Source organism: Oncorhynchus tshawytscha, linkage group LG16 (genome assembly GCF_018296145.1).
Source record: "Oncorhynchus tshawytscha isolate Ot180627B linkage group LG16, Otsh_v2.0, whole genome shotgun sequence".
NCBI classification, from domain to species: domain Eukaryota; kingdom Metazoa; phylum Chordata; class Actinopteri; order Salmoniformes; family Salmonidae; genus Oncorhynchus; species Oncorhynchus tshawytscha.
In genome coordinates, this window is record NC_056444.1 from 50,008,184 (window position 1) to 50,030,724 (window position 22,541).

The 22,541-nt window shown below is 44.3% G+C and overlaps 1 protein-coding gene across 3 annotated transcripts; it reads left to right on the forward strand.

Moving 5' to 3' along the window:
- The first annotated feature begins 7,070 nt into the window (after positions 1-7,070).
- LOC112215832 (zinc finger protein 33A) lies at positions 7,071-22,052 on the forward strand. Of its 3 annotated transcripts, XM_024375253.2 has the most exons (3): positions 7,274-7,362; positions 16,863-16,943; positions 17,061-18,128. In XM_024375253.2, the coding sequence occupies exon 3, from the start codon at positions 17,190-17,192 to the stop codon at positions 17,715-17,717; it is 528 nt and encodes a 175-aa protein (XP_024231021.1). In that variant the 5' UTR covers positions 7,274-7,362; positions 16,863-16,943; positions 17,061-17,189; the 3' UTR covers positions 17,718-18,128. The 3 variants fall into 3 exon arrangements, with proteins under 3 accessions (XP_024231020.1, XP_024231022.1, XP_024231021.1); XM_024375252.1 differs by lacking the exons at positions 16,863-16,943; positions 17,061-18,128 and adding an exon at positions 20,376-22,052 and having other exon boundaries at positions 7,071-7,362; XM_024375254.2 differs by lacking the exon at positions 16,863-16,943 and having other exon boundaries at positions 7,255-7,362.
- The last annotated feature ends 489 nt before the right edge of the window (positions 22,053-22,541 follow it).

Consider the following 22,541-nt stretch of genomic DNA (forward strand, 5'->3'; position numbering starts at 1 on the left):
GTGGTGTGTATATATGGGGGATTGTAGCTAGTGGGGTGTTCTAGATAAGTCTATGGCTGTCTGAAGTGGTTCTCAATCAGAGGCAGGTGTTTATCGTTGTCTCTGATTGGGAACCATATTTAGGCAGCCATATTCTTTGAGTTTGAGGTGGGTGATTGTCCTTAGTGTCCTTGTATCTGTCTAGTGTTAGTTTGCACCAGTTTAGGCTGTTTCGGTTTTCACATTACGTTTATTGTTTTTGTATTGATTCGTGTTTACTTTGTTTTTATTAAACATGAATCTCAATAGCCACGCCGCATTTTGGTCCGACTCTCCTTCACACCTAGAAAACCGTTACAGGATCACCCACCACAAACGGACCAAGCAGCGTGTCAACAGGCAGGAGCAGCCCAAAGAGGAGATGCGTAAGAAGGATTTCTGGACATGGGAGGAGATCCTCGACGGGAGAGGACCCTGGGCTAAACCAGGGGAGTGTAGCCGCCCAAAGGTGAAACAGGAGAAGAGGCAACAGAGGCAGCAGCAGCAGGAGCAGCAGCAGCTACAGTGGGAGAGGTTGCACCACCTGGAGAAATGGACATGGGAGGAGGAACTGGACGGGAAAGGACCCTGGGATCAGCCTGGAGATTATTGTCGCCCCAAAGCCGAGCTGGAGGCAGCAAAAGCAGAGAGGCGGCATTATGAGGAGCTAGCACGGCAGAGTGGATGGAAGCCCGGGAGTCAGCCCCAAAAAATTATTGGGGGCTCACAGGGAGTATGGCTACGCCAGGTAGGAGACCTGCGCAAACTCCCTGTGCTTACCGGGGGGCTAGAGAGACCGGGCAGGCACCGTGTTATGCAGGGGTGCGCACGGTGTCCCCAGTGCGGGTGCATAGCCCGGTGAGGTATATTCCAGCTCCTCGGATCGGCCGGGCTAGAGTGGGCATCGAGCCAGGTAAGGTTGGGCAGGCTCGGTGCTCAAGAGCTCCAGTGCGCCTGCACGGTCCGGTCTATCCAGTACCACCTCCACACCCCAGCCCTCCGGTAGCAGCTCCCCGCACCAGGCTTCCTGTGCGTGTCCTCGGTCCAGTACCACCAGTACCAGCACCACGCATCAGGCCTACAGTGCGCCTCGCCTCTCCAGCGCTGTCGGAGCCTTTCTCCTCTCCTGCGCTGCCGGAGTCTCCCGCCTATCTAGCGCTGTTAGAGCTTTCCTCATCTCCAGCGCTGCCGGAGTCTCCCGCCTGTTCAGCGCAGCCAGAGCCTTCCTCCGACACAGCGCTGCAGGAGTCTCCCGCCTGTTCAGCGCCGCCAGAGCCTTCCTCCTCTACAGCGCTGCCGGAGTCTCCCACCTGTTCAGCGCAGCCAGAGCTGCCAGTCTGCATGAAGCAGCCAGAGATGTCAGTCTGCATGGAGCAGCCAGAGATGTCAGTTTGCATGAAGCAGCCAGAGATGTCAGTCTGCATGGAGCAGTCAGAGATGTTAGTCTGCATGAAGCAGCCAGAGATGTCAGTCTGCATGGAGCAGCCAGAGCTGTCAGTCTGCAAGGAGCTGTCAGTCTGCAAGGAGCTGCCAGTCTGCACGGAGCTGCCAGTCTGCACGGAGCTGCCAGTCTGCACGGAGCCGCCAGAGCTGCCAGTCTGTAAGAAGCCGCCAGAGCTGTCAGCCTACATGGAGCAGCCAGAGCCACCAGCCAGCGTGGAGCAGCCAGAGCCGCCAGTCAGCATGGAGCAGCCAGATCTTTCAGTCTGCCAGGATCCGCCAGTCAGCCAGACTCTTCCAGATCTGCCAGTCAGCCAGACTCTTCCAGATCAGCCAGACCCTTCCAGATCTGCCAGTCAGCCAGACTCTTCCAGATCTGCCAGTCAGCCAGACTCTTCCAGATCCGCCAGTCAGCCAGACTCTTCCAGGTCTGCCAGTCAACCAGACTCTTCCAGATCTGCTAGTCAACCAGACTCTTCCAGATCTGCCAGTCAACCAGACTCTTCCAGATCTGCCAGTCAGCCAGACTCTTCCAGATCTGCCAGTCAGCCAGACTCTTCCAGATCTGCCAGTCAACCAGACTCTTCCAGATCTGCCAGTCAACCAGACTCTTCCAGATCTGCCAGTCAGCCAGACTCTTCCAGATCTGCCAGTCAGCCAGACTCTTCCAGATCTGCCAGTCAGCCAGACTCTTCCAGATCTGCCAGTCAGCCAGACTCTTCCAGATCTGCCAGTCAGCCAGACTCTTCCAGATCCGCCAGTCAGCCAGACTCTTCCAGATCCGCCAGTCAGCCAGACTCTTCCAGATCTGCCAGTCAGCCAGACTCTTCCAGATCTGCCAGTCAGCCAGACTCTTCCAGATCTGCCAGTCAGCCAGACTCTTCCAGATCTGCCAGTCAGCCAGACTCTTCCAGATCTGCCAGTCAGCCAGACTCTTCCAGATCTGCCAGTCAGCCAGACTCTTCCAGATCCGCCAGTCAGCCAGACTCTTCCAGATCCGCCAGTCAGCCAGACTCTTCCAGATCCGCCAGTCAGCCAGACTCTTCCAGATCTGCCAGGATCCGCAGACTCTTCCAGATCCGCCAGTCAGCCAGGATCTGCCAGAACCGCCAGTCGGCCAGGATCTGCCAGTCGGCCAGTCCGCCAGTCAGCCAGGATCCGCCAGGATCAGCCAGGATCCGCCAGTCAGCCAGGATCTGCCAGGATCCGCCAGTCAGCCAGGATCTGCCAGGATCCGCCAGTCAGCCAGGATCTGCCAGGATCCGCCAGTCAGCCAGGATCTGCCGGATCCGCCAGTCAGCCAGGATCTGCCAGATCCGCCAGTCAGCCAGGATCTGCCAGTCAGCCGGGATCTGCCAGTCAGCCAGGATCTGCCGAAACCACCAGCCAGCCAGGATCTGGTAGATTTATCTACATGCCTGAGCTTCCTCTCACTCCTGAGCTTCCTCTCACTCCTGAGCTTCCCCACAGTCCCGAGCTGCCCCTCAGTCCCGAGCTGCCCCTCAGTCCCGATCTGCTCCTCAGTCCAGTGGGTTTCTGGGTGAGGACTACTAGGCCATGGTCGGCGGCGGGGTGGACTATCCAGGGACGCGAGGAGAGGGGACTAAGACATTAATTGAGTGGGGTCCACGTCCCGCGCCGGAGCCGCCACCATGGACAGACGCCCACCCGGACCCTCCCTATTTGTTTTGAGGTGCGTTCGGGAGTCCGCACCTTAGGGGGGGGTTCTGTCACGCCCTGGTCGAAGTATTTTGTGTTTATCTTTATTTATTTGGTCAGGCCAGGGTGTGGCATGGGTTTTTGTATGTGGTGTGTATATATGGGGGATTGTAGCTAGTGGGGTGTTCTAGATAAGTCTATGGCTGTCTGAAGTGGTTCTCAATCAGAGGCAGGTGTTTATCGTTGTCTCTGATTGGGAACCATATTTAGGCAGCCATATTCTTTGAGTTTGAGGTGGGTGATTGTCCTTAGTGTCCTTGTAACTGTCTAGTGTTAGTTTGCACCAGTTTAGGCTGTTTCGGTTTTCACATTACGTTTATTGTTTTTGTATTGATTCGTGTTTACTTTGTTTTTATTAAACATGAATCTCAATAGCCACGCTGCATTTTGGTCCGACTCTCCTTCACACCTAGAAAACCGTTACACCTATACTTATGATAACCGGGTCGTTCCACAAATAGAGTACAACATGAAGAGGGTACAACAAAACCTATTCCCCATTGAGAGACTGAAAATATTTGGCATGGGTCCTCAGATCCTCAAAAGGTTCTACAGCTGCACCATCGAGAGCATCCTGACGGGTTGCATCACTGCCTGGTATGGCAACTGCTTGGCCTCCGACCACAAGGCACTACAGAGGGTTGTGCGTATGGCCCAGTACATCACTGGGGCCAAGCTGCCTGCCATCCAGGACCTCTGTACCAGGCGGTGTCAGAGGAAGGCCCTAAAAATTGTCAAAGACTCCAGCCACCCTCGTCATAGACTATTCTCTCTGCTACCGCATGGCAAGCGCTACCGGAGCACCAAGTCTAGATCCAAGAGGCTTCTAAACAGCTTCTACCCCCAAGCCATAAGACTCCTGAACGCCTAATTAACTGGCTACCTAGACTATTTGCATTGCCCCCCCCCCTTTTGCGCTGCTGCTACTCTCTGTTATTATCTATGCATAGTCACTTTAATAACGTGACCTACATGTACAAATTACCTCAATTACCTCAACTAACCGGTGCCCCTGCACATTGACTCTGTATCCCATGAATATAGCCTCGCTATTGTTATCTTACTGCTGCTCTTTCATTATTTGTTACTTTTATTTATTCTTTTTAGGTATTTTTCTTAACTGCATTGTTGGTTAAAGGCTTGTATGTAAACATTTGGCGCATGTGACAAATAACATTTGATTTGAATTTGTATTCCACGAATAGAGTATTTTTAGTGTCTCTTTGATATTTTAAGTAGAAATTGTGCACCAACATTGCATTTAAAAAGCCATTTATATTAAAATAAGTGTCCTTAAATATAGACCACATGGAAATTTGTAAAAATGTGTTGCTAAAGTGCCAATAATTAGCACATTCACCTAGTCACGTTTTTCCAACTTCTAGGAAGATTTTAACCGACTTTAACCGAAAACTTCTCCAAGTTTTCACCATCATTATAAAGCCCTAGTTATGTTCTTGCTTTGACAGTCATTTTTTATGATTATTATTTATTTCATGTGATTAATTAATTAATTAATCACATTAATTAATTAATTTTCCCTAATTGTAAGGTCAACCTCTTACATGAACTGAATTCTTATTTCAATATGGTGAAACTATATTTTATTTAAATTTGGTTAAATAATACTGTAACAGCAGGTGAGTGGCTCTTTTTGGCAATTTTCTGGTGTTTTGTGCTTGAAAAGTGACAATGTCAATGTAACGGATGTGAAACGGCTAGCTTAGCTGCATTGTGCGCGCTAAATAGCGTTTCAATCGGTGACGTCACTTGCTCTGAGACCTTGAAGTAGTGGTTCCCCTTGCTCTGCAAGGGCCGCGGCTTTTGTGGAACGATGGGTAACGATGCTTCGTGGGTGACTGTTGTTGATGTGTTGAGGGTCCCTGATTCGCGCCCGGGTATGGGCGAGGGGACGGTCTAAAGTTATACTGTTACATCAAGCATAACATTCAACCCTGTTACCCATTGATGGATAGGCTAGAACTGTTCTAACAATATATATTTTTTGGTGAAGCTTGCCTTCAATTACCCCTGTTGCACGTGTAGGTGAAAATTCACGACTATGGTTGATTTTCCAGTATCCAGACTGTTCTCCCATAAGTATTGAGGCAGAAAACATAGGGTTAATTCATAGACATGTGTAAGCAGAATAAAGGCTTAGCTCAGGAGAATGTACAGACTGGGTCAACATGGTGTTAATCACTAGACATGCAAAAACAAGAACGTAAGCAGAAAATGTATGCCTGTGCTGTTATAGGCCTAAGGGAAGTAATTACCTCGTCCTATGACTAGCGTTGAGACATACAATTGCATTATGTATGTATGTCTGTGTCATTACAGGCTTGGGGAGAGCCATTGTGTAGTACCATGAGTACCATGGGACAGACACGTGCATTTGTGTATGGATAAGCCACCAATAGAATCGGTAAACAAGCAAGAATTGAGACAGAAAGATAACGGTGGCAAGAGGCCAAGGGGTGTTAATCATCTACGTAGAGGGGAGTGGCCATGTGTGTTATCTGAAAGTGGAAACCTATAAAGCCTGAGGTCTGTGGCAAGAGAATTCAGTTCTTCCATGGAATTGCGTTCTTCCATGGAAAAGCTGTTACTTTGTAGTAAAGTCTCATTGAATTTACAAGTTCCAGTATCTGAAATATTTTGATTCAATATTCCACAACACACACTACACGTTTCCATTCCCCCTGTCACACGGGATTTATGGCTGATTTACTTCAATTGCACTTTATTGGTACTATAGTATTTTTTTGTTTAATCCCTTGAGATCATGTTTTTTTAAGGAAGTTAAACATGTGCTCTTTATGACAGAATGTTAAAACTAGGTGAAGGATGAACTCTATTCGTGGAAAGACTTAATCAACCACGGTTTGTATACATGTAGTTATCGTGTTCCTTTACTACTGATCTGTAGGCTGCCTTGCACGGTAGTAAAAACCCTTCCACCTGGCCGGCGCTTTTTTTGCGTTTCTGTGCTCGCCTCTGATCGGAAACAAGGAATTTTCAAAAATTATTTGACTAGAATACGGAAGTAGGTTTGAAGGCGACTCTAGCACAGAGTTTCTAAACCCAGAGGTGCAACCATAGAAATAAGAATGAATTCTTATTTGTATGGGCGCAACATCGCGAGACTTCCGGGAACGCTTGTGAAACAAACCAAACAGACCATGCTATGGTTTGGGGTTTGAGAAATCAATGATCGAAGTGAAAATTCTTCCTTAGTTGTTGAACACATTATTACTCCAAACTGTTGACGGTGACAGGTACGTTTTCATTTTCGTCAAAAACAACTTTCTGCACATGCGCAGTTCGGCCCGAGACGATATTTGACCCGATGACTCTAGTTTGGAGTTTGACCCGTTCTACCAGCAAGAATAAGGCTGTGACCTCGGGGATTTTCCTTCAAAATAATAGTCCCACAATGAAGATCGTGAAAAATAATATAAAATGTTATACATTTAGACCATTTGTAAGGAAATGTTAGCAGACTTAGAATTTTGTTTAACAATATTAAAAAAATAATAAAGTTAGTCGCCTTTGTAGCTCAAGTAATATTATAGCATTGACATTATTGTTAACAGCACTTCTGGTTTCAAAATCTACAAAGTTTATATTCAGAGGAGCATCGCTGCAGATAATTTTGTACGGTGCAATAAATAATAGTACTTAACAAAACATTGTTGACCATTCAGGTGTAAATATTTTTTTTATAGAAAAAAAAGACAATATCTTTTAAAAATACTTGTAATTATTATTTGTATGATAACTAGTATGAAATATTTTGATAATTGTGCACATTTTCCATCATTTTTACAATAATTATCCATTTACAAAATGTACAGGATGGGACATTTATTCTGAAGGATTTCAAAAATCGGTGACCCGGAAGTACTTATTTATTCTTGCCCGCTTCACCGTCGGTTTGTTTTAGCATACCTTGTTAGAAATAAAGAAAGATCAAGTGACTCAACTGAAGAGGCTACCTAACTCTCATTTGACTGAAAATGTCTAAACTAGATTTGTTGCGTGTGTTTTTAAATGAGCGCTTAACTGCGGCTGCGGCGGAGATTTTCGGGGCCGTTGAGAAAACGGTAGTGGAGTATCAGGAGGAGAATCATCGGCTTCGTGGACTGCTGCGGATTACACCGGGGATAAAACTATGCAAAAGAGGTTCGTTTGTAGATATACTGATAGTTACCTATAGTTCTACTAAATTCGCATACTGTTTCGCATACTGTTTAGGCAAATGTTCTCATTTGTTTTTCTTTATACAATGATGGATCTGATTCTGAATGCTGATAGCTTAAAATCACATTCCAATAAAATGTTATTAGTCACATGCGCCGAATACAACCGGTGTAGACCTCACAGTGAAATGCTTACGAGCCCCTAACCAAAAATGCAGTTTCAAAAAATACAGATAAGAATAATAAATAAAAGTAATTAAAGAGCAGCAGTAAAATAACAATAGCGATACTATATACAGGGGGGTACCGGTCCACAGTCAATGTGCAGAGGCAACGGTTAGTTGGGGTAATATGTACATGTAGGTAGAGTTATTAAAGGGACTATGCATAGATGATGATAACAGAGAGTAGCAGCAGTGTAAAAGGGGGCTCTAGGTAGCCATTTGATTCAGGAGTCTTATGGCTTGGGGGTAGAAGCTGTTTAGAAGCCTCTTGGACCTAGACGTGTGGCTCTCCAGTACCACTTGCCGTGCGGTAGCAGAGAGAACAGTCTATGACTAGGGTGGCTGGAGTCTTTGACATTTTTTAGGGCCTTCCTCTGACACCGCCTGGTATAGAGGTCCTGGATGGCAGGAATCTTGCCACCAGTGATGTACTGGGCCGTTCGCACTACCTTCTGTAGTGTCTTGCAGTCGGCGGCCGAGCAGTTGCTATACCAGGCAGTGATGCAACCAGTCAGGATGCTCTCGATGGTGCAGTTATAGAACCCTTTGAGGATCTGAGACCCATGCCAAATCTTTTCAGTCTCTTGAGGGGGAATAGGTTTTGTCGTGCCCTCTTCACGACTGTCTTGGTGTGCTTGGACCATGTTAGTTTGTTGGTGATGTGGACACCAAGGAACTTGAAGCTCTCAACCTGACGGTATCCAGCCGGTGTCTAGTGCACAAGTTACCAGCCAGCTAAATTTATGACATTAAAATGCCTATTTACTCTGGTCCATTTGACTTCTTTATCCACTGTCTCATCAGCCCAAACAGGCAATTTAAAAACTTGATCTCCACTATAAAAGCATCTAGACATCATCTCACATTTCCTTTAGACTAACATTTTATTTTCAACAGCGGAGATTTGTGTAAACCTTGCTGTCTCTCTCTGACATTTGCAACATTGTTTCAATATTCAGATTCGATCTCCAGCTGTCCCATAGTAATGGTGTCGGGATGAGACAGGCAGGCAGCTTTTCTCAGCCAGTCGAAATCATGAATCAGTATAATTTCATGGATATATACAAATAACTATCAATAGACAACAGGTAAAACTAAACAAAGTGCATCTAGTTTGCTGTCTTTCCAGCTTCAGTTTGAAGTGATTTGATTAGCTGTGTTGTTCAGCTCCTCTGAAAAACATTGTCCTGACGAGAGAGCATATTTTCAATGCCAGGCGAAATCGCACCTCATTAGCTCATTGTTATGGATGTGTCAAAATAAAAGTCACTAGAAAACACCTTAACCAAATGCAGCTGCTGCTGTTATTCTGGCTGCACGGTTTGATGTGACTATAAGTTAGCCCTAGGTGGCTAGCTAGCAAGCAAGGGGATAAGAATGTTTCCAGCAAGTATGGCAATGGAACATTTAGATTGAACGACTGGGTCGCATCTCTGGCAACCGATAGAATGTCCACCCGGGCTTGTGTAGCAACCCTAGATTTGTGTCGGGATTAGGGTTTCAAAGGTTTGGTAACTTTCCGAAAAAGGGAATCTGGGAATTTTGCTTAAATTCATCAAAAACGCTTATAACAGTGAACCTTTTCTGTGGGATACACAAGGCAATTCTAGGTCTTTGCAACCCTCTGCATGCACAGTGCATTCTTCCATCACATGTACAGCTGATTCTCAAGATCTTGCACACTAATTAGATGCTATTGAGCCCACACTACGAAACCATCTGAGCCAAGGACTACTTGCTGTCTGGTAAGTTGAGATACTGGGTGGGGTGAATATATTTTATATGACAATTTTTTGTTAACTAGTAAATAGTAGCATAGAGCAAAGTTGGTTTAAATCATTTCTGCTAGTTGGTTTTAGCTTGCTTGAGCCTGCTAACTGACGAGTGTTAATTCACCTGTTTCCATACATGTTTTATTTAAAACCGTTATCTTACAAAAGGAGTTGTTTAATCTAACTGCTTAACTATTTATCTGTACATGGAATTGTATTTATTTATTTTACTATTTTTTGTCTAATCTTTACAGGAAAATACCACGGGCACTATCTGATGTGTGGAGACATTTCCCTGCAGCTAATGTAGAATGAAAAGCTGTGTACATTTGCAAATACTGTGCCAAGTCATATGTGAAGAAGTACAAAGATGCAGAATCTTCTGGCCAAGTGCATAAAGTTCCATCAGCGCTCACAACAAGCAACCTCTGACAAAAGTCCCTCTACTTCTATTCAAGGTGAAAATGATGAATCAGACACCTTATCGATAGCAACAGCTCATGGTCCTGGAATCAGATTTGTTTTTGTCTCAATGGAAGAAAGCTGATGAATGTCTTGCTCGAGCTGTGTATGCAACTGGTTCACCTCTGATGCTCACAGGCAATGTGTATTGGAAGAAATTTCTGAATATTCTTCGCCCAGCATACACCCCTCTAACCTGACATGCTTTATCTAGTCATTTGCTAGATGCAGAGTTCAAGTGAAGGTCCAGCAAATCATAGAGAAAGCAGACGGTATTGCAATCATCTCTGATGGGTGATCGAATGTTCGTGGACAAGGAATAATGAACTACATCATCTCCACCCCTCAACCAGTATTCTACAAGAGTACAGACACAAGGGACAACAGACACACCAATCTCAACATTGCAGATGAGCTGAAGGTAGTCATCAATGACCTTGGACCACAGAAGATATTTGCACTGGTGACAGACAATGCTGCAAACATGAAGGCTGCTTTGTCTAAAGTGGAGGAGTCCTACCCTCATATCACACCCGCTGTGCTGCTCATGCATTGAATCTGCTTCTCAAGGACATCATGGCACTGAAAACAATGGATACACTCTACAAGAGAGCCAAGGAAATGGTTAGGTATGTGAAGGGTCATCAAGTTATTGCAGCAATCTACCTCACCAAGCAAAGTGAGAAGAATAAGAGCACCACATTGAAGCTGCCCAGCAACACCCGTTGGGGTGGTGTTGTCATCATGTTTGACAGTCTCCTGGAGGTGGAGGAGTCTCTCCAAGAAAGGGCCATATCACAGTCTGCCGATATGGACAGCCCCATCAAGAGGATCCTCCTGGATGATGTCTTTTGGGAGAGAGTGGTAACCAGCCTAAAACTCCTGAAACCTATAGCAGTAACCATTGCACTGATTGAGGGAGACAATGCCATCCTGTCTGATGTTCAGACTCTGCTTGCAGATGTAAAAGAAGAAATCCATACTGCTCTGTCCACTTCACTGTTACAAGCAGAGGAAACTGCCCATAAATGCCGCAGCGTACATGTTGGACCCCAGGTATCCTAGCAAGGGCATCCTGTCAGGTGCAGAGATCAACACGGCCTATGGTGTCATCACTACCGTGTCTCGCCACCTTGGCCTGGATGAGGGCAAGTTTCTTGGCCGTCTGGCGAAGTACACTTCCAAGCAAGGGCTTTGGGATGGAGATGCAATATGGCAGTCGTGCCAACATATCTCATCAGCCACCTGGTGGAAGGGACTTTGTGGATCTGAGGCTCTTTCCCCTGTTGCTTTCATCATCCTCCAAATTGCACCAACATCAGCCGCCTCAGAGCGCAACTGGTCCTTGTTTGGGAACACACACCAAAGCACACAACAGGCTGACCAATACAAGGGTTGAAAAATTGGTGTCCATCCTTGCAAATTTGAGGCTTTTTGAACCGGACAAGAAGCCATCCTCAACAAGGTTGGAAAGTGGCAGGGAAGATGAGGCCACAGAGTCTGATATTCAAGAGGTGGACATTGAGGAGGGGGAAGACAACCAAAGCTTTAGTTTCTACACTATCATTTTATAGATGTTTAAAATATTTTTGGGAGATGCGATGGATCATTGGGGATCATTCAATATTCCCTTTTGTTGTTCAGTGAAATCATCCCATGTGAAGAGTCAACTAATTTAATTAAAGTTAAATTTGAAACTAGTCATTTTTATTTCTATTAGAAGGATTTAATCATTTGCAATTATGTCTAAGAAACAAACCTTTTACCGTCTCCATATATGGTAAATATATCCAATGCAAAAAACATCTACATTTAAATGGTATTATTATACATTTGCATATATTCCCGTTAATTCCCACGATGTTTCTACCTCTGAATATTCCCCAAAATGTGCAACCCTAGTCTGGACTATATATATTTTTTGTGAAAATGTCAATCGTTATTTGAATATGTTGGTAATGCCCGAGAAGCTGGTATTTGGGGATATATTTGCACAATTTGCCAACACACCCGTGCCAGTATATCCTCCAAACACCGGCTTCCTGGGTGATCTCACTTAAATATGCAATTTTTCACGTGTGCCATTGCAAACTGTCATAAACAAATCTCACAAGTATCTGACACCGCAAGCTCCCAGCTACTATCTAATCAACACAACATTGAACATTGACATTATCCCACCCCTGGTTAGCCACTATTGGCTTAGAAACACAAACCTATCTGCCAATTCATTTCCAGCAATATTGCCCCTGTCTGTCTGTGGTGCGCGTTTGTCTATCAATCCGTGTGTAGCCAGTTGATATAAGCATCTTGTGGGTTGACAGAAATACCTTCCCCAAAACCTTCTCAATTAAATGTTAACTGCAAAGTAGACTTACCTATATGTTATTTGCTAACTTTTCCATGAAATGAGAAGCAGCAGTACAGAACCATAGCTAGACCTGCACGTTCCTCTCTCGCCAGATGCACAATTAAAGGGGAATTACACTCAATCAATTTGTTCTTCCAAACCTAAAAAAAAGTATTCTGATGTGATTTAACCATTGACATGGGTTCAGAACATCCAATATTGTTTCTCTATGAACAATTGTAGTTTTGAGAGTAGTTTGAACATGGAAACAAAACTAGTTGATGGAATGCTGCCTGGTTGACAACATGACCAAGCGGTGCAGATTGCTGTTCATTTGAGAAGGGCGCTCCTCCCTCACCGCTGTTGCCGGTTCATGTCACCGGGGCCATAGACTGGTGCCCTGTGGCTCAGCATAACCGACTCCGCCAAATGACAAGAAGCTGCCACGTGGGGAATCGTAGGTGGCTCGTTTCAGCTAGTTTTAACTTGTTCTTGATACCATGTCTTGTTTTGACTGATATGTCAAATTTGCTAGCTAGCTAACCAACATCTGTAACGATGTGTTTGAGAGACAAGTGCTCATTGTGCAAATGTATTTATGTTTTCAGTAAACATTGGAGACAAAATAGTTAAATGGTGTCAACAATCGAAGCCAACTCTGTCGGTTTTGTGTTAAACAACCAACCCGTCTATACACCAATCCAGCTGTTAGCTGTGAATGTGTAGCCTACAAGATGGAATGAACAACTGAAGCAAAAAGCGATTCATATGAGTATATTTAAAATAGGAATATAGTTTGTCATAAAAAGCATTTTGATATGGCATGTCAATGTATACAGTCTACCTATTCAACCCACATTGGATTTGAAATTTAAAAAAATGTCACTGATCTACACAAAATACTCCAATGTCAAAGTGAAAAGAATTCAAATTCATGAAAAAATATAATTTTTTAAATATTTTTTTTAAAGCTCACCAAATCACATAAGTTGCATGGCCATAATAGGTAGCAATAATAGATGTTAACATAATTTTTAAATGACTACCCCATCTCTGTGCCCCACACATACAATTAATTATCTGTAAGGTCCCTCAGTCATGTAGTGGATTTCAAGCACAGATTAAATCAAAGACCAGGGAGCTTCTCCATACCATGCAAAGAAGGGCACCGATTTAGTATATTGGTAAACATGTAAAACGCTGACATGTATTTAACCTTTATTTTATTAGGGAATCATACTGAGACCAATGTCTCTTTTTATAGATGAGCCTTGAATTACAGAAATTACACACATCAAAATTATAAATACAAAATTCAAGCAAAAAGAAAAACACGGTCAAAAAAACAAACCCATTCATCAGTAATACGGTCCTCAATCAGCTTTCTGAGTTGACCTAGAGGCACCAGAACATCACATTCATCAGTAATACGGTCCTCAATCAGCTTTCTGAGTTGACCTAGAGGCACCAGAACATCACATTCATCAGTAATACGGTCCTCAATCAGCTTTCTGAGTTGACCTAGAGGCACCAGAACATCACATTCATCAGTAATACGGTCCTCAATCAGCTTTCTGAGTTGACCTAGAGGCACCAGAACATCACATTCATCAGTAATACGGTCCTCAATCAGCTTTCTGAGTTGACCTAGAGGCACCAGAACATCACATTCATCAGTAATACGGTCCTCAATCAGCTTTCTGAGTTGACCTAGAGGCACCAGAACATCACATTCATCAGTAATACGGTCCTCAATCAGGGTCTCAGGGCTGGCTAACTCGTATGTCTAAGGACTTAGCCAGCCCTGAGACCCGGGTGTGGTAACTCGTATGTCTAAAGACTTAGCCAGCCCTGAGACCCGGGTGTGGTAACTCGTATGTCTAAAGACTTAGCCAGCCCTGAGACCCGGCTGTGGTAACTCGTATGTCTAAAGACTTAGCCAGCCCTGAGACCCGGGTGTGGTAACTCGTATGTCTAAAGACATAGCCAGCCCTGAGACCCGGGTGTGGCAACTCATATGTCTAAAGACTTAGCCAGCCCTGAGACCCGGGTGTGGTAACTCATGTGTCTAAAGACTTAGCCAGCCCTGAGACCCGGCTGTGGTAACTCGTATGTCTAAAGACTTAGCCAGCCCTGAGACCCGGGTGTGGTAACTCATGTGTCTAAAGACTTAGCCAGCCCTGAGACCCGGGTGTGGTAACTCGTATGTCTAAAGACATAGCCAGCCCTGAGACCCGGGAGTGGCAACTCGTATGTCTAAAGTGTCGTTATGATTTTAGGTGCAGTGGGACCTCTTGTAAAAGGGTTGAAAATGAAAACATAGCCATGTATCAATCTACGTGACCTCAGAGGGCCAACCAACTTTCTGGTAGAGAATGCAGTGAGACCGTTGCCCATATTAAAGTTCAGTTCGCTATGATAAATGGCATCTAACGGCTTTAATGAAGCGCCAGCTGCGCTCATATAGAAGATGTCGCCATAGTCTAGCGCCGGCAGGAACGTCGACTGAATAATCTGCCTCCTGTTTAGCGAGAGGCCGGACCTATTTCTATAAGTCATTTTTTTAATACTCTGGTTCTTAACTAACGCATCAATATGCTTTTTTAAAAGACAGCTTTTCTTCTATTCAGATGCCCAGGCATTGGTAAACAGGAACACGGTCAATATGGGCACCATCCAAAGTACATATGCTTAAATTCTTGGTTATTTTTAGGCTTATAAAATGTGGCTTTGGATGGTGTATCGATACAGTCACTACAAAAAAAGCCGGTATCCTTGCCAGAGAGGAAGGAAACCAGGAATTTCACCATGAGGTCAATGGTCATTTTAAAACAGAGTTGAAAGGCTGTGAAAGGAGAGAACTGAGGATGGCTCAACAACATTGTAGTTACTCCACAATACTAACTTAAAGGGCTTACACCCCTTTGCAACAGTGGAGCCCAAGGGCTTTAGGTAACAGTCTGTCAGTATATATTGAGTTGTATTCATTTTTAGGATATAGTAGTATAAAAGGGTTGTATGTTAGTCCCATCACTCTACAATACACAACACAATAATTCAATAATGATAATTCAACACATGGAAACAATCTTTTTTTTTCACTGTAGGGAGATGAGCAAGGCACTCAACCCCAAAAATACCCCTCCCTCCAGGAGTTACCTCAGTGACGCATTCATTCCTACCCGGTGTGGTGTAGAAAAGTGATCACTGAGCTGAAGGACGTGCCAAAGCTGGTGTCGTGTCTTTGGCTATGCCAAGTGATATGACATGCTATTCTATAAAATCCTTTCTCCGTAATCAATATTACCTGATTGAGCAATACAAAATTGGGTTTCATTATTTATTTACTAAATACCTAACTAATCACACAGAATGAATCATACTTTGATTACAAATTACGTCATAAAGGAAAACGTCCCTAGCGGGCAGAACAGATATGACAGCTGGTTACACAAAAGAAAAGGGGCTGGGTTTGAGTGAAAGAGCGGGAAGACTAAGGGACAAAGGAAGAAGCTGTGCTATCGTAAATACAGTATTTTATGCATTCTATATTACTGCCCATTTGGAAAAGGAAAACACAATAAATATTTTGGTAGGTTGGTGGTAGATGGAAGGTTGGATGGTAGATGGAAGGACGTGTTGCCAAACCGAGTCCTTTGTCCTTTGAAGAATGTCTCTGGTGGTCAATTGGATACGCTGTAGTAACGTCGTTGTGTGATAGACAGGAACCAAAGCTCATGCTGACGTTGGCTTCGTTCTGTAGTTATTATCTGAACCATTCTGACATCGGACCGTCGTCCTCACATCCTCGGAACAGGAGGTTATATTGTCGTCAAGGCTTTATATAGGAAGGGAGAGGAGGGCGTGTTTGAAAAGTTTTTTATAACCCATGTCTCTTCACAGGGGCGGGCCACTGATTGAGCAGAGCCCTGACCTTATGAAAACCCAAATCTCTCATTTGGAACCTAAAATTGCATTTAATTTTGGTGCCTCTTCACCAATAATTTTATATATTCAAACGTTTAAATTGAACAACAATTCCATGTGAATCCAATAACTCTGATGTGTAGACTTTCCACTGTAGAGTTTGTCATCTTATCATCGATGAGAATGTCTCAGATGACAACCGAACTGACATCATATTCATTAAGTACCACCGCATATGTTCAATTGGTCGGATTACCAGAATATAGTTCATTTCCCCCCACCTCCTGATGTTCCCAGGATCTCTATGTTAACCAAGGGGTTTTCAAATTTCACATTAGTACGGTAGAGAGAGGAAAAAGGGGGGGAAGAGGTATTTATGACTGTCATAAACCTATCCCCAGGCCAACGTCATGACACTGGCCATCACATCAGACGGGTGGACCAGCCTCAGGACCACTATCTCACTGTTACAGTGCGCTACACAAGCCAGGGCCAGTGTAAAACAGAAGTTCCTCCAGCAGGACAGTGTACAAATCGCAATCTGGTGAAGTAGTGGCAGAGGAGATTTCTGGAAGAGTTTGAGATAGAGCCGAGGAAGATTGTAGCCGCGACTGTTGATAATGCTGGCAATATGGATGTTGTCATCAAGAGGCTACACATCCTAAAAATAGGATGCTTTGCGCACACATTGAATCTGGCAGCGCAGAAAATCTACTAAATGTGATTTGATTTGATTTGAAATGGGCAGCCTGAAGCAGAGCAGTGGTCGTGTGGTTCAAGAGATCCTTGAAGTCCAAAAGAGTCTTGAAGGAAAAGCAGCAGCTCCTTGGTAAGAAGCCAGTTCAATCTATTAAGGTATTATTTAGAAATGTCCGCATTTAACAATTTAATTCAATTTTCAAGTAATTAAATAATTAAATGCATGTTTTTGTTGTTGTTGTTTCAGGTCTTCCCGCAACACTCACTCATATCCTTGATGTCAAGACCAGATGGAAATATCCAACGATAGAGAGATTCATGGAGCAGTATCCAGCGATCCAAACAGCATCCTTGGACCCCACGACTGCAAAAAGCAATGACCAAGGACAACCTGGACCATCTGAAGGACGAGGACTTCCATAAGGCTGAGGAGTTTGTCCAGCTCATGGGAATCCTCTATACATCCACAGTGTGTTTGTCATGTGACAAGAACGCCACCTGTGGACAGATCATACCCATCCTCCACAAACTGGAGGAGCACTTCACTGTGACGCATGAAGATACAATGTTTGTGGCAACCGTCAAAGAGAAGGTGTGGGAGAACCTCTCCGAGCGCTATCAGGATGAGGACATTCAAGCCTTCCTGCATGAGACCGCAGCAATGGACCCTGGATTTAAAGGGAAGCCGGTGAGTGACGCCACCTGGGACAGGCTGAGGAAGGCAACTGTTGAGGCCAATGTGACAGGAGCGACACCAAGGCTGTCAGAGGAGTCGGAACAGACAGACACGGAGCACCAGCAACAGGAGGAGGAGTCTGAAGGAGAGGAAATGGAGCAGTCCCTCCATTGTACAAAACAAGGAGTGCCTTGGAGGAGCTGTTCTCAGAGGAGGACAGGGAGTTGAGGTTGACGATCCAACAGGACACCTCGTCGATCCAACAGGGCACCTCGTCCCTCACCCTCAGCGAGCGTGTTGACCTAGAGGTGGAGCTCTACGAAGGCCTGCCTCCCATCCCCATGGCTGAAGATCCTGTGATGTAGTGGTGGGAGAAGAGATACTAGGCCCCTCCTCACAAACATTGCAACAAGCTACCTCTGTGCTCAAGCCTCCTCCGCCCCTAGCAAGAGGGTATTTTTGACAGCAGGGAACACAATAAGCTAGGAGATGCCCCGACTTCTGCCAGAGAAGGCAAATATGTTGATCTTTCTCCAGAAGAACTGCTGAGAACTGTTAGTCCTCCTGCAGCCTACCTGCAGGCCCCACCCGTGTTGTTCTATACCACTGTCTTTTATTTTACAGCCTACCTGCCGGCCCCACCCGTGTTGTTCTATACCACTGTCTTATCTTCTGCAGCCTACCTGCAGGCCCCACCCGTGTTGTTCTATACCACTGTCTTTTCTTTTACAGCCTACCTCTGCAGGCCCCACCCATGTGGTTCTATACCACTGTCTTTTCTTTTACAGCCTACCTGCAGGCCCCACCCGTGTTGTTCTATACCACTGTCTTTTCTTTTACAGCCTACCTGCAGGCCCCACCCATGTGGTTCTATACCACTGTCTTTTCTTTTACAGCCTACCTGCAGGCCCCACCCATGTGGTTCTCTACCACTGTCTTTTCTTTTACAGCCTACCTGCCGGCCCCACCCGTGTTGTTCTATACCACTGTCTTTTCTTTTACAGCCTACCTGCAGCCCCCACCCGTGTGGTTCTCTACCACTGTCTTTTCTTTTACAGCCTACCTGCAGCCCCACCCGTGTGGTTCTATACCACTGTCTTTTCTTTTACAGCCTACCTGCAGGCCCCACCCGTGTTGTTCTATACCACTGTCTTCTGCAGCCTACCTGCAGGCCCCACCCGTGTTGTTCTATACCACTGTCTTTTCTTTTGCAGGAAAATATTGTTCATTTAATTTGTTTTACATTACCATCACAACATTAGTCTATAATAGTGATTTGTTATTAAAAAATATTGCTGTTTCTTTTGCTGTAAATAATTTATTTTACATTTCAGAAAATAAAGCTATGTTCTGTTCTTAATTTGTTTCGGGGTTTTTTCTCGTAAAAAAATAAGAATACCGTTAAAGTACCGGATCGATAAGCAGTATCGGTAAGAGTAATAATACCGTTAAAGTACCGGATCGATAAGCAGTATTGGTAAGAGTAGTAATACCGTTAAAGTACCGGATCGATAAGCAGTATCGGTAAGAGTAGTAATACCGTTAAAGTACCGGATCGATAAGCAGTATCGGTAAGAGTAGTAATACCGTTAAAGTACCGGATCGATAAGCAGTATCGGTAAGAGTAGTAATACCGTTAAAGTACCGGATCGATAAGCAGTATCGGTAAGAGTAGTAATACCGTTCAAATCTTAACGATACCCATCCATACTCTCCAGTTAATGACCCTCCCCGGATCTATTTGACACCTACCACCTACCCTCTTTCCATTTACTGTAGCAAGCATCCTCACCCACTGAGCACCGACCGACACCGGACGTCCACGGACAGACCAAATCTAAGCCAATCATAGATCACATCTATGTTTCACAAGTTTGGATAGTACAGTACTGTACAGTAGAGCACACGAGTATAATGTACTGAACGTTACTGAACTGGGCTGTATTGTGATGTCAAAGCTTGTGAAGCATATACATTTATGATTGGTCCTTACCAACCAAATTTGTGTTTGCTTGGGGTGGAGGGTATTACATATTTCTACCTTTTGTGTATCTATTCAGGATACATCACCATGACGATAATGGTATTGATAACCATAATTATGCAGTTTTGTGTGGTTCAGATCAGGGACCCATAATTGTAATTATGTTACTGGATCCACTTCACTTACTGTAGTTCAATAACCAAAATATATATTTTTCAATCTCAAGGTGTCATGTCATAGCTGACACCCCATTCTTGCTGCAGGCATCTTTTGAATCTTGATTCGGAGCAGATATTTAAGAGTTTTGGGAAAGCGTGGTCACAAAAAATAAACTGAGGGAAGTTTTACTGAAATTCTGTTACTGAACTTTGCATCTGCACAATAAAATGTTCAGTGGAAATGGTTTCAATTAGTCCTTGTGCATAGAGTTGTGTGGTTTGTTAAACTTTGAAATCAATGTTTTTGTTTAGTAACATTTTGAAGTGAAAAATCAGAGTTTCTGTAATAATTCCGTTACTGTGGAATTCTCTGTAGGCTTGTCATATAATGGGCAAATATTGCACAATCCAGGTGTGTAAAGCTCCAGGTGTGTAAAGAGACTTTTACCCAGAAAGACTCACTGCTGTAATCACTGCCAAAGGTGATTAACATGTACTGGCTCAGGGTGAATATTTATCTAATGACGATTTAGATATGTTTAAAATATATATATGTGTATGTATGTTATGTATGTTATGTATGTATAGTTCTTCCACTTTGACATTATCATATTTTGTGTGGATTGTTGACAAAAACAAAAAGGTATTAAATCCATTTTACAATGTGAAGAAATCCGGGGGGGTGAATATTTATGATGATAGGCACCTGTCGATAACCACTTCTCCGCCTCCCCTTCCCTCCAGACTCCCTGCAGCTCTCTCTCGCTGTCTCTGAAGAGGAGGTTCTCCCTGAGCAGCAGCACTGTGAGCCAGAGTGGAGCCCCAGTCTGGGGCAGGAGGACCCCGAGCCCACACAGATTAAAGAGGAACAGGAGGAAGTCAGGACCAGTCAGAAGGAAGAGCAGCTTCAAGGGCTGGAGGCTGATATCATAGAGTTCCAATTCACTCCTTCCTGTGTGAAAAGTGAATGTGATCAGGAGGACCCACTTTGGTCCTTGACTCTTCCCCAAACCCAGACTGTGGAGAACAGAGAGAGTGATCCTAAACATTTTGCCACTGTGACCCACCTAAAGGTTTTTGATATTCCCTGTGACCCTCCAGATAATCAAAGCAATGCGTCCAGCCACAGCTCAGCCAAAAGCAGCGACCCACTAGGACATGACAGCAGCCAACCATTGGATCCGAACCTACCAATGGGGGAACATTGTTCCAAACCCAGCACCATATCTATAAAAGCTTACCGCTGCCGGGACTGTGGCAAAACGTTTCCTCTGAAAGCGGGCCTGCAGAGGCATGTGAATCTCGACAAGAAGAGACTCAGTGAATGCCACTTCTGCAAAAAACAGTACAACTCCACCTGTAAACTGAAGGCCCATGCCCGACTATGTCACGGTGGCAAACCCAGCACCTGCCCCTTCTGTGGCAAGACCTTCAAACACAAAGGACATCTGTCTAGGCACATGAGTATTCACACAGGAGAGAAACCATTTAGCTGTGGTGACTGTGGGAAGAGCTTCAATCAGAAGGGGGGCCTAGGAAGACATATACTGACTCACACAGGAGAGAAACCTTTTAGCTGTCATTTTTGCTGTAAAAGCTTCAGGCAGAAGAGGGATCTAAGGAGGCATATACTGATTCACACAGGAGAGAAACCATATAGCTGTGGCGACTGCGGTAAAGGCTTCATTCGCAAGGAGCACCTAACTGCACATATGCGGACTCACACAGGAGAGTAGAGATTTATCTGTGGTGACTGCGGGAAAAGCTTCAATCGTAAGGGGAAGCTGAGAATTCATATATGGACTCTCACAGGGGAGAAATCATTTATCTGTGATGACTGCTGGAATTGTTTAATTACGAAGACTAAGGGCTCTATTCAATCAGTATTTTGGAAGTTCAGCATGATTGCCATTACATTTCAATGTTGCTGAGTTAGAGGAGACTGTATTCACGATAAACACTGCATACGTCGCCTCAATCAGAATTTACCTTAACATTTCTATTGTGCAATCTGTAACGCTTCAGCGATTATAGAGCCCTATAACCTAACATATTTATGGACTCACACAGGGGAGAAATCATTTAGCTGTGGTGACCGCGGGGAAAGCCTCAATAAGAAGGGGGACCTAACCAGGCATATACTGACACACAGGAGAGATATCACATGGCTGCCCAGTTTGTGGTAAAAGAGTCACTCAGAAGGTAAACCTACTGAAGCATGGAAAAAGAACATACACAAACAAGATAAACTGAAAGAAGGAAGAAAATGGACTTAGATGTTCTGTCAGAAGATGGGAATAAAAATCAACTGTGGATCATTCATGCTGTGTATTTTAGAGAGATAGATACATTATGGATTTACTTTTGTCAAATGTTCTATGTACATAAAGTTTGATTGGATTTAAATGATTAAGAAATGAACCAGGAGTAGTGCATTTATTATGGGAATCTCACCAATCTACTGTTCTGTTGATGTTTTCACCTTATTAGAAACCGGAAGATCTGGATGGGAAAAATATACACTGCTCAAAAAAATAAAGGGAACACTAAAATAACACATCCTAGATCTGAATGAATGAAATATTCTTATTAAATACTTTTTTCTTTACATAGTTGAATGTGCTGACAACAAAATCACACAAAAATTATCAATGGAAATCAAATTTATCAACCCATGGAGGTCTGGATTTGGAGTCACACTCAAAATTAAAGTGGAAAACCACACTACAGGCTGATCCAACTTTGATGTAATGTCTTTAAAACAAGTCCAAATGAGGCTCAGTAGTGTGTGTGTGGCCTCCCTACAACGCCTGGGCATGCCCCTGATGAGGTGGCGGATGGTCTCCTGAAGGATCTCCTCCCAGACCTGGACTAAAGCATCCGCCAACTCCTGGACAGTCTGTGGTGCAA